The sequence below is a fragment of the Solanum stenotomum genome, chromosome 11, assembly GCF_019186545.1.
Source record: "Solanum stenotomum isolate F172 chromosome 11, ASM1918654v1, whole genome shotgun sequence".
Lineage (NCBI taxonomy): Eukaryota > Viridiplantae > Streptophyta > Magnoliopsida > Solanales > Solanaceae > Solanum > Solanum stenotomum.
Window position 1 is genome coordinate 15,904,150 of NC_064292.1, and position 13,373 is coordinate 15,917,522.

General features: G+C 28.6%; 1 protein-coding gene across 1 annotated transcript; it reads left to right on the top strand.

The window, feature by feature from the left end:
* The first annotated feature begins 8,226 nt into the window (after positions 1 to 8,226).
* Positions 8,227 to 13,100, top strand: LOC125844469 (probable LL-diaminopimelate aminotransferase, chloroplastic). The gene is made up of 9 exons (XM_049523780.1): positions 8,227 to 8,296; positions 8,389 to 8,417; positions 8,498 to 8,577; positions 9,778 to 9,894; positions 10,642 to 10,704; positions 11,474 to 11,578; positions 11,979 to 12,029; positions 12,099 to 12,419; positions 12,504 to 13,100. The coding sequence occupies exons 1-9, from the start codon at positions 8,265 to 8,267 to the stop codon at positions 13,011 to 13,013; spliced, it is 1,308 nt and encodes a 435-aa protein (XP_049379737.1). The 5' UTR covers positions 8,227 to 8,264; the 3' UTR covers positions 13,014 to 13,100.
* The last annotated feature ends 273 nt before the right edge of the window (positions 13,101 to 13,373 follow it).

The following is a 13,373-nucleotide window of genomic DNA, read 5'->3' on the forward strand; positions in this document are numbered from 1 at the left end:
AAGTCAAGGACTTTAAATACAAAATGGTATAAATATAATTATCTAATTTACTATCGGGTTATCGGTTAACCCGTTAAAAAAAAACCTCAAACCGTTAAGAACCGATAACCCAATAACAAAAAAAAATCAAAGCCACTAAACCAATAACCCATTACTATAAACCAATAACTCTTTTTCGATTCGGGTTATTGGTTCCGGTTCGATTTTGACCAACCCTACTGTCCATATATACAATCCTAATTTGAAATTTTCTTTTGGTATGTGATCTGATACATATGCTGGTGTATTTGTTTGTCTGAATTGGTGTCAAATTAATACTCTGCTACATGTGTTGGTGTATTTGTTTGTCTTAATTGGTGTGATAATGAAGTGTATACCTTAATTCTCAAAATACTTATGGTATGTGAATTGGTGTAATTAGTATATTTAGACCCTATATAAACACCAACTTCAACTTAATATTTTGGAACATCTATTGGTGTCTAAATTGGATAATTAGTATTGAGTTGCGTATTTTGTGGTGGTAATTTATTATGTATAATTGTTAGTTGAAAATAAATAAATTATTTGGTGTAATTGATTGTGTGAATTAAGTTTTTATACACCACCATAAGGTGTCGGAAGGGTATTATGTAGTTTGGTTTGGGTTGTTTAATTACAACAAATTTGTCGATTTATTATTGATAAGGTATTTGGTGAAAACGTTGGTCAAACTACTAAATTAGATCNGTACTTTGTGGTGGTAATTTATTATGTATAATTGTTAGTTAAAAATAAATAAATTATTTGGTGTAATTGATTGTATGAATTAAGTTTTTATACACCACCATAAGGTGTCGCAAGGGTATTATGTAGTTTGGTTTGGGTTGTTTAATTACAACAAATTTGTCGATTTATTATTGATAAGGTATTTGGTGAAAACGTTGGTCAAACTACTAAATTAGATCATCAATCAATTATCAATCTAACTACCAAACTGTGTAATTTAATTTAATTTATGAAATTAATTATGCTAATTTTGGAAATTGATTAAGAATTTGTAATTTTATACAGGTAATTACGTGGATTATGATATTGAAGGAGTGATGTATGATGCAAACACAAGGCTTGATTACTACTATATCTTCCCAATTGGGTGTGGACATGACCATTTATCATTTGAACTCAAATATATCGTGAGTGGTCCATCTCCGCCAATGAAGATTCATAACGATATGGGTGTCAAGTTTATTTAGATCAAAAGAGATGCAATTCTAATATCTTTTCAAAATATCCCTTATGTGTAACATATGTGGATAGAGATATGGATTCCATTGAGTACCAAACTGGTGTCCAAACAACAAGGCAAGAAATTATGAGATCCAACACACTATGTTTGACTGGTATGGATCCTGTTTTGGATAATTATATTGAAGAATATGAAGGAATTGAACTAATTTCAAATCCTCAACACAATTTGGTGGCCGAGGATCAAGTTTATATAAACAAGCGAACTATATCAGAAGTTATGAAACGATATGCATTTCTAAGGGAGTTTTGTTTCATTGCTAAAAGGTCGAGTACTACCTGGTAAGATATCTATGTTTGATTTTAAAAAATAAAAAATATATTTTAACAACTTACCAAGCATGCATATTAATGATTGTGTTTTTACAGTTATTATCTGAAATGTGCTATAGAAAACTGTTCATGGGTTTGTAATCTATGATACACCCATTGAAGGAACAAATTCATTCAAAGCGTCAGTCAACTAGTGGTGTGCTTGGTGCAGTGTTGATTGAAAAGTATGTCGATCTGAAAACAGTTTACACACCAACAAATATACATGCAAGCATGGAGAGGTAAAGAAAAAGCTTTCAAGACATTGAGAGGTGATCCTGCCGAATCATATGGGAAAATTTCAACGTATTTATATATATTGAAAAAGACATATCCAGGGACAATTGTGAATTATAAAAAAACAGATGAAAATCATGTTGATAAAAAAAATCATGTCTACTGAAGCATATCAATATGTGTCTATTTCTTAGTAATCCAATTTTACAGTCCCCTTTAACATTGTATTGTTTTGGAATCTGAATTCGTAATTCTTCAATTTCTGGCCATTCATAAGAAAATTTTCCAAGTACCGCATATTGCAGGTTTTCAATGGTATTCATTCTATCAACTTTCTCTTCTGTCCAAACCACCCTTGAAATAGCTAACCTCCCTACCAACTTTGACGCTAGGCAAACATGTATGATTGTCAGGCAAATCAGTACTAGGTTTAGGCACACCTAAAGTATTTGGAACTTTGGGATGCTCTAATATGGGAAAATAAATATCAGATGATAAAGGCATTGCCGGCCCAGCACTCCAAGACGGCTGGCCGGCATCCACATTGGTCATTCTGGTGAAAACAGTCAATTAGGGTATTGTCATTGTTTTTATTTTATTTTATTTTTATGTTTTAAATAGTTATTTTAATTTTTTAATTCTATTTTAAAGAGCGTTAATTTAAAAATACCAAGTGGTTTGATATTATGCCGTCACTTGGCAACTGTTGATGCTTCTGCCCTAGCTTTAATATAGACATAGATATAGATTCTCTAAATCATTTTTTCAAGGCCTAAAATTACATATCAGTTGATACAAATATTATAGTAAAATACTCATATTAATCACTAATTTAAAACTTTTACAAAATACAAAATGAACAAATAAAACACTCATAATGATACCATGAGCAACCTTTTTTATGTTACATTTGATGGAAATGACAGATGATGGACCATCTTTTTGGTACGATTTGCCTCAATGTTTATACGAGAAGATAAGATAACCTAGGCAGATATATATATTTGTCTTAATAAGAAAAAGCACACTCCTAATTCTATCACGTGCAACCAATGTTAGACAAAAATGTTCTTCAATAAAAATGTGGGGTTTATAACTTTTTGGAATGGTCTAACTAGACATGTTAATGTGATGGTGTCTGCTTAGGCCCATTTCTTTTTATTAGATAGTTACTACATAGTAGAAGAGTCTACAAGCAGGAATGTCTTTGTCAACATTCTGCTTGTACGACAGAGGGTATTTTTGGAATTTTCTACTTTTTTCTTCATTAAGTCTTTGTAATCTCTTGCTTTAAAAGTGTATCTTTTCTTTATTAGACCAAAAAAAACAATTAACATTTACATAATGACTCATATGTCCTATAAAAAAATACTACTGTTTTGTTGAACTGTGTGGGCCCAACTCATGGGCTCACTTTTCTATGTCGGCTGCCTCATTCCTTTTTTTAATGGAAAAATTACTTAAATACACAACACTTCTTTACCTATTCTAAATATTTCCCTACTCTTTTACTAAAATACAAAAATCCCTTATTTTCTCCCAATTCAACTTAACCGGATACTTTATTAGTTTAAGTATCCGCCCGTTATTAATTAAAGTATCTGCGCTGCTATATTATGCATCCGCCCGTTAATTAAGTATCCGTGCTGCTAACAACTTAATAATTTAAGTATCCGCCCATTATTAATTAAAGTATCCGCTTTGCTATATTAAGTATTCGAAAAACACTAAAAAAGGGGATTTTTGGTAATTAATGAAAGAGTAGGGAAAGGAAGTAATTTCTTTCTTATACTATGTCATTTGCCTAATTTTTACTTTTTCAATTTAAACATTTGTATATGTAGTAGAGTTGTAATAATAATATTTTTCATTACTATTTAGTATTTTTTTGTATTAAATTTATTTCTCTTATTCTTTTTGTTGGCTATAAATTTAAAAATTATATAAATAACACTATAAATCACAATATTTAATAATATAACTATTTAAAAGTTATATAAAAATTTGATTGACTCTTGATATTCTATTGGTACCACATAAAATGGGTTAGATGATAAACATATATTATTTGAAATTGACTTGAGTATTTAAAAGTTATATAAAAAAATCGATTAACTCTTGACATTCTATTGGCACCACATAAAATGGGTTAGATGATAAACATATATCATTTGAAATTGACGTAAAAAGTACTACAAATCACAATAATTAACAATTTTAAAAAAATTAAAATACATATAAAAAAATCACTTGACTCCAAAAATTTTATCAATGCCACATAATTTGGGACATGGGAAGTGACATGTATTATATGAAAATTACGTTAAAAGGGTAATATAAATTACAATAATTAACATTTTAATGTATTTAAAAGACATAAAAATGGCCAATTTTTGAAATCCTATATATGCCACCTAAATTGAAACAAAGAGAGTAATATATATTATTTTTAAAATTAAGTAAAAAGTAAATTATCATAATTAATAACTTAAAATATTTTAAAAATCATATAAAATTTTCGATAACTTCTCAAGTTCTATGATTCACATAAATTGAGACAAAAAATTAATATATATTGGACCCCATGCTGACACGAGTCCTGTATCTAGTCTAGTAATAATAGAAGAGAGGAGTTTACGGTCAGACATCAATTGATTTATCTTTTTTCTTTAATTTTGTTTATTTATATTTAATTTAATTTATTTATCGTATTTTAGTATGTTATGCATTTAAAAATTACAAAGAAAGTGGTACTATACAGAATATATCTTATTTGCCTTGCTCTTTTTTTTTTCTTTTTTTTTTTATGTTATGTTTTGCAAAATATCTATAAATGATATAAAGTTATTATTATTAGATAAAAGAAAAGTGAGTTGACATTTCTCTTTGGTAAAAAATCTTATATATTTTTTCTCCTTTTATTTTGACAATTTTTTCTATTTTATTATTATTATTATTATGTAAAAATAAATGGTGTCAATTACTACTCCTTCATTTAGTTTTATTTTTAATATAAACCTTAATTGTCTTTATCGTATTACTCCATGACTTTCGATGATCATAACTAATTCCTAAATTATATTAATTGTCATGATATATATACTTTTTGTTAAATGAATTAACAAAATTCTCATAAATAATGTTGTTTTTGCAATAAATTCAATCTCAAATAACCGTTTGTTTGAGTCAGCCAGGTAATACTTGACACTAATAACAATAAAATTCCACAATAGCCTAGCTAGCTATCTGCACTTTGCAGTAAACGATAAAATAATCACAGTTACTATTGCTCAATCTTTTAAATCTTTTTTTTCTATTTTTTCTTATTATTTATTTCGTATTAATGCATCACATCATCTCTATGTAAGGAAAGAGGAAGAAACTTTGGTAACAGAATGAATATTAATTATGAAATAATGAGTATTAAAGTGTACTTTTAATTTGTGATTTATTTTTTCTTTCTAATACTTGACCAATTGATTTGAATTCAAAACAATATATAGATAGTCCATAGAAATATTCAAACTACACTTTGATGAGTTTCTGAATACTTTCTCATCTTCACTATTTTTTTTCTTTTTACCTTCCTTTGAAATTAGAGAACAATTTGATATTTAGTTATGATAGCGGGTAATTGATTGATAATATTCTGCGCTGCAAACAGACGATCTTTTATTTTTTTTATTTTATTTTTTTAAAATGAATTATTGATAATTTGTTTGTATATACCATATATTATAAAAAGTTGATAGTTACGGTGAATTCTTTAATTATTGATTGGTCCGACAACGTAGTTAACTCTGTCATATTTTGTGGCACAAAAGAATACTTTTAGCTATTTATCCATTTATGTGTCAAAGATTATTGTTTTAGGGCTATAAATTTGAAGGTTTCTCCTTTTACTATCCAATCACTACAATGATCCTCTTAGTTTGAGGTAAAAATGATATAGATTATGTTGGAATTTTTATGATTAGATTGTTTGCTTCTTTTGATTTTTTTGGAATAATATTGTTATCTGATGATGAATTTAATGATACGATATAATAAAATTTAAGTAACATTTAAAATAAACACTATATTTTAAACCAACAATACAATACAATAGGTAATAACCATCCAAACAAGTTGTAAGATATCCTACAAATTACATTTCTTTTCATCATCTCATTTTCCATTTTCATTTTGGTATGATATGAATTATATTATGTAATTAAAAAAATCTCTTAAATTTTAAGAGTGTGAAAGGACTTATGTAAATTCTCTAATCAATATATAGAAGATGAGAGAACTTATGTAAAACAAAAAATCTTTAACCATGCATAACGTTTGTTTATCATACAATAACTATAAATATTTTTATTTATATAATTAACATATTATTTGTGAAGCAACAAATAAATAAGAATGAGTAAGACAAAGACTTGCATAAATTCTTTAATTGAGTGCAATATTAGCCTCTAATTACAATTACTTGTAAATATTACTAATAGTAAGTATTTTTGTTCTCAATAACTAATCCTCATTGGAAAAGATGGCTCCCTAGAATTGTATTATTCTAATAAATATTATATTAATTCAATAAGATCTTAATTACCGCGTGAAACAAGAATCTATTCACTAGTTACTTATACTAGAAAAGTGAATACATGAGCTTTGAGACAGTTGGTTAATTGACTGATTAGCCCTTTTGAACCAATTTCTTCTATTTATATTTAATAAAAAAAAATTTATGTTTTAATTTATTTATCTTATTTTTCTTTTTAGTATGTTATGTATTTAAAAATTATGAAGAAAGTGATACTATAAATTGCAATATTAATAATTTAAAATATATATTAAAAATTTATTGACTTTCCAAATTTCATATGTGTCACATAAATTGAGATAGAAGAAGTAACACATATTATTTAAAATTACATTAAAAATATTGTGATTCACAAAAATTAACTACTTAAAATATTTAAAAATCATATAAAATTAATTGATTCTCCTAATTATATCCGTGCCAACATATATTAAAACATATATTGGGATTTGGGTCTGTGCCTGTGCAGCCTCTTGTATCTAATCATATACTATAATAAGGTGAAAAAAGTGCTAGGTAAAAATGAGAGAAAATAAAATCAGTTGTAGTCGTAATACAGCATGATTTAGTTAGGATTAGCAGTAGCGAACGCGAAATATGAGTCAATTGAAAATAAGTTAAACAAAAATGATAAAGTACTCGATTCGATTCATATTTTAAATGGGTAAAAACGAGTTATCCAATAGGTAATATATATGGGTAAATCTGGATACTCTTATTGTAGTAAGGATCTTGTTTAAAGCTTTAAAAATAAAATCTTTTAAAAGTTTTTTTTATCACCACACCCCCTATCCCAAAAAAAAATTTAGTTTTTTTTTTTACAAAAAATTAAAAAATTTAAAAGTTTTTCCACTCCCTACCAGCCTCCCACTCCCCTACCAGCTCCCCTCCCCCTACTAGCACCACCCCACGCCCCCTATTCAAAAAAATATGTAAAAAAATAATTTTTTTTAAAGTATTTTTACCACCCCACCTTCTACAGGCCTCCTATTACTTTTCTTTCTTTTATGAATGAACATTTTTTACCCATTGAACTATCTACTTTTAAATGTGTAATATGAGTATTATTCATTTTTACCCATTTTAAATGAGTTGGGTACCCAACCCATTTAAAATAAGTAAATATGAGTGGATAATCATATAGGTAACCCATTCTGCCACCCCTAGCTAGGATTAAGATTTAGGGTGATTTCGATAGGAAGAAAAAACATATTTTTAATGGTTTTAGTAAGCAAAAAAATATTTTCAAGAACATTTATATACAATCTAGCAAAACATTATAAGAGTGGGATAATGGACACCAGAGAGTGGGATCATGATCAAGTGACTGGAATTAGATCTTATATTAGGAAAGTCATTTTTTCTCAATCTAATACATCTTGACCAAGAAACATGATTAAATTAGAAAATTGTCCCTATTGAACACACCCTTAGACTTTCCTTAAGCTACAAAATCTAACCACTTTCTTACCAAATATTAGTATAGTTTTTATTGGAAAAATTGAATTTGTTATTATAATATTTGAGATTTTAAGAGAATAAAAAGTAGTACTAGTAATTTGTTAGGAATAATTAATAAGAAATAGAAACTGAAAAGTGAGAAGAATGAGGGTTTGTTACGGATGTAGTGTGAACCACTTGATTTCAAATGACTTAAAATATTGAAGTTAAAATAGTGACACGTTTCTTTGAAATATTGAAGTTAAAATAGTGACATGTTTCTTTGAAATTGTAGGTGCATTTTCCATCTAGTACTCCCAGGCTTATAAATTCATAATCCATCTATCGAACTTTTCACAACATCTCAGACTTTTCTGTGGATAGAGAATTAAAATACAACATGTTTTCTCTTTGCTTGCAGCCTATTGCTAGGTGAACTTTTTTCTATCACTTCAACTCTTTCATTTTTATTTCTTTTCTATCACTTATTATTTGTTCTTTCACATACATATATATTTATGCAGTTTGAAAGTGCAAAGAGAGGAAAATATTGGTACGTGACTTTAATTTATTTTACATTATTTTGTTGTCTTTCTTTTTCATTATGATATGTTGATGTTATTATTCATGCAGGGAGTAGAGGTTATTATTCAACAAGAGTAGCCCGCAATCCAAACTTGGAAAAGTTGCAAACCAACTATTTGTTTCCTGAGGTTAGTATAATATACTACACCAATGGATCGTTTGGTGGGAGGGATAAGAATAAATAGTACTGAGATAAGAGAATAGTTTTGAAATAAAATTATGGCGTCTTGTTTGGTTGTCATGTTTGGGATAACTTATCCCCATTTATACCATAGTGATGTGATACGTTATTCTATATACATGATAGGATAAGTTATCCCATGATAATTAATCATGAGATAACTTATTCCCAACCAAACAACCCCTAAAAGGCTTTCATGCTTGCTTCTTTAATTTATCCTTAAAACTACATGAGGTGTGAGTCTAGATAGGGCCATATGAATAAGATTGGGGGATCTAATGTCAAATTTGATAGAGAGGTCTTATTTATTTTTATTGTTGATACGTACAAATTAAATAGCTATAACATGTTCAGTATAGTAAACCTAGAAGTGAAGTATGCAGAGGGTAGGTCGATGTACGCAAATCTTATGAAGTAAGAATATAAATAATGTAATTTTTTTTCAATGAAAACATATAATATATAGTTAGAATAATAAAACCTAACTCAAAAATATGAAATGTTTATATAATGATATTGAAATAGTGTTATGTTGAATTTGACAAATTGATGTAATGATATTTAAAAAGTTTTGATTTGTTGCAATGCTTGAAACTTGAAAAGTAACACCAAAAAATAAATTTAATATTTTTATAAATAGATAACAGTAGATTTTGCATAATGCATAAGGTTTGATCGTTTGAGAGACTTTAGAATATTAAATAATAAAAAATAAAAATAGTGAAAAGGGGACTGAAAAAGATAAATATAAGAATAATAATGTGTATTCATGAAAATCGTCATCAGGATATAAATAATGCAACAAAATAGGTTATCAGGTAAGAAAGATATTACAATTAACTAAATACTATTTCATTTCTTCAATTATTACAATGAATCTCACTTAATATCATATTTTCTATCCAAAAAATTCTTCTTATATTTATCAATACATGAAATTTCTTTAACAAAATGAGGGACCCAATTTTTTTTGAGATCTCAAGCGATTATTTCTGTGTCTTTTTGATCGATCTGAATCTACATTAATACTTTTTTTTTGTTTTTTTTAGATTAATACTAGTATAAATTCCATGTGATTTTGATATATATTTAATTTCGATGACTATGTATTAAATTATTATGTTTTGGTAACTTATTTACATGACAGATATTAGAGAGGAAGCTTAAGCATGTGGAGAAGTACCCAAATGCTAAAGTAATAAGCCTTGGGATTGGTGACACCACACAGCCATTACCCCAACCTGTTGCCTTGAGCATGTCTAATGTGCGTAACATAAATCATCAACTGCTCAATGGTGTTTAGATTGACTTATTTTTACAGACTTTTAATTTTTAAGTTATTTTTTTTTATTTGTTATAAAAGTGTTTAAATAACATAAAAGCTTTATAAAGCATTTTTTAAGCTGAAAATGTACCCAAAAATAAATAATACAAAAGTCAAATATGGGACATTCCCAACTTATTTTTGGCTTTTAGCTTATATGTCACGTTTAAAAAAATCAATCCAAACATCCCTTTAGTATACTTTACCCACGAGAAGCTATATCTATATAGTGTATTAAAATGTTACAATAATATTGTTAATTTACCCCTAAATACGCTGGAATTTTCAAATGCTTTTGGTTGTTAATTAATACCAAAAGGCCATTGGATGGAATAAAATAAGTTTGAATAATTTAAGCATTTTCCACAAAAGGATTTCGGGGAAGTTTAAGGATTTCTCTTGTCAGAAAGATTAAAGTTAATTAACCAGCATATTATATGTTTTTAAAGATATTCGAAGAATAATTCAAAATTGAATAAGACCATAGAGAAACCGAAGTTGACTTCAAAGTCCAAAAAATGTTCCATTTTTTTTTAAAAAAGAAGAAATTCCACAACATTTCTTTTTATGTTGTGATTTAATTTTACTGTCATATCATTCTAAATCAAACAATGCACACCCCTATTTTAACAACAAAATTTTCAACCTAAAAATTATTGTGATATGATTTATAGTTTTTATTTGCAGTATGCACGTGCTCTTTCAACACCTCAAGGATATACTGGCTACGGACTGGAACGAGGGAATAAGGTGGGTCATACTCTCTCTTTCTTTTCTGAGTTATATATTTATATATACGGGTGTGTTTGGTACGAAAGAAAATATTTTCACAAAAAATATTCAGAATATAATTTTTTGAAAAATAAATGGATTCTTTATTTATTGTTTTGTGTTTGGTAAATAAGCAAAAAAATATTATCTCAAGGGTATACTCTCTCTGTCTCTCATATTAACTGAATTTGTAAGACAATATACACTTATTAAGAAAAACATTCAAGGATATAATTTAAATTATATTTTTCACTATTATTCTTTGTAAAATCTTAAATATAACGTTGAAAGTAGCGCAATTAACCTCCTAGAAAATATCAAACTTTATTAAAGGATAAGACAAACATGAAAAAATTCAAACATCCATCTTGAACTTTGAATAATTGAATTATTTTTAGCAATGAAACCTTCCCCCCCCCCCACCAATATGAAATAAAGAAAGTATGTGTTGTCTAGCAAAACACTGTGAAAGTGGAATGGGATGGTGCACGATTCAAGGGTGAAGGTTGAGGGAGTTGGGTGTATGGGGAGGAGACAGTGAATTTGAAATATCACTTATGCAACCTGTTTTTTTCTATTTCCATTAGAGAAGTCGTTTTTCTTATTTTGAGGAACTTGTTTTTCTCGAGAGGAATGCAATTTGACGAAGAAACATAGACAGATTGAAAATTAGAAATATTCTTAACGTACTTCCTTTTTTTTGCTGACCAAACAGAATTAAAGTAATTTTATTGATTGAGTTTGTCAGGAACTAAGAAGAGCAATTGCAGAAACAACATATAAAGATCTTTTGGTAGAAGAAACTGAGATCTTTGTATCTGATGGTGCACAGTGTGATCTCTCAAGAGTTCAGGTATAATTACATATTTTCATTTTTAATCTATTTAAAAAAAATGTTGTCTTTCTATATTTGAAAGTAATTGAACTTTAAACTTCTATTTATCCTTAATCAATAATTTATAGTCGCCACAAATGTTAAAGACAAGATTTAGACCACAAATTCTAGAGATTTTTCTTGATTGTACTTACTAGGGGTGTAAAAAATGAGTCCAATTATAGGTAACTCGTTCAATCCGTCCAAAATTTTAAGGGTTCAACTCAAGATAATTTGAATTGAGCATAATCTCAATTCTCACCTCATTCAAGCCTTACCCCATTTTAAGAGAATCTCCAATTTCAATCCGTTTTAAGACTTTTAATTACTATGACATACTCCCGAGTTGTCATTTGACACAACAAGTTCTTACTTGCAGCTCCTCTTAGGTTCCAATGTGTCAATTGCTGTGCAGGATCCATCATTTCCAGTGAGTAACTCTTGCTCTCACTTCTCTTAATTAATTTGGTTTCATCTTAATTATTTACACTTTTAACAGGGATATATAGATTCAAGTGTGATTATGGGGCAGAGTGGTGATTTGAAGAATGATTCAGGGAGATATGGAAATATTAAGTACATGAAATGTAACCTAGAGAATGATTTCTTTCCAGATCTGTCCAAAATTGAAAGAACAGATGTTATCTTCTTCTGCTCTCCAAACAATCCCACTGGTCATGCAGCATCTAGGCGACAATTGCAACAACTTGTAGAGTTTGCACAAGTAAATGGTTCAATCATTGTGTATGATGCCGCTTATTCTGCATATATTTCAGACTCAAGCCCTAAATCAATTTATGAGATCCCTGGTTCTAGAAAGGTAATGTTTCGACTGAAGAATTATAGTAACTTATAGATTCATCTTTAAACTGATTATTATTATTATTATTATTTCTTGCTGCAGGTTGCCATTGAGATCTCATCTTTCTCAAAGACTGCTGGATTCACAGGCGTCCGTCTAGGTTGGACTGTAGTGCCTAAGGAACTCCTTTATCTAAATGGATTTCCTGTTATACACGATTTCAATCGCATAGTATGTACTAGCTTTAACGGTGCTTCCAATATAGCTCAGGCTGGTGGATTGGCTTGCCTATCACCAGAGGGTTTCAAGGAAGTTATGTTTAAAGTAGACTACTATAAGGAGAATGCAAGGATTTTAGTTGAAACTTTCACTTCACTGGGGTTTCGAGTTTATGGAGGTAGCAATGCGCCTTATGTTTGGGTTCATTTCCCAGGTTCCAAATCATGGAATGTGTTCAACTGGATTCTTGATAAGACTCACATCATTACAGTTCCTGGAATTGGATTTGGTCCAGCTGGTGAAGGATACATAAGGGTTTCTGCTTTTGGACACAGAGAGAGCATCTTGGAAGCATCTAAAAGACTCAAAACCTTACTTTGTCACACAAATTAATACTTACTTTCATTCTCTGTATTGACTTGAAGTTGCTTCCAACTTCTCATTTTTCATGTTTTACACTTAATAAGATTCACTTAAATAGTTGACACTCTTTTATTTTTTTTGTTTTCTCATCAATTATCATCTCTCATCTTGGAAACAATTGCATTATATTACTTCATATTATGTCTTGCACGTCCATAAGATACTTGAGCATCATTCACAATTTAACCTGGAAAATTAGAATTCCAAGAAACCTTAAAACCAACAGAAAAAATTAATCTATATTATGAGCTAGTGTATTCCATGCATGAGGGATATATACAAAGAATTCATCATTTCAAAAGAACTCATCAAAATATATATATCCTTGCA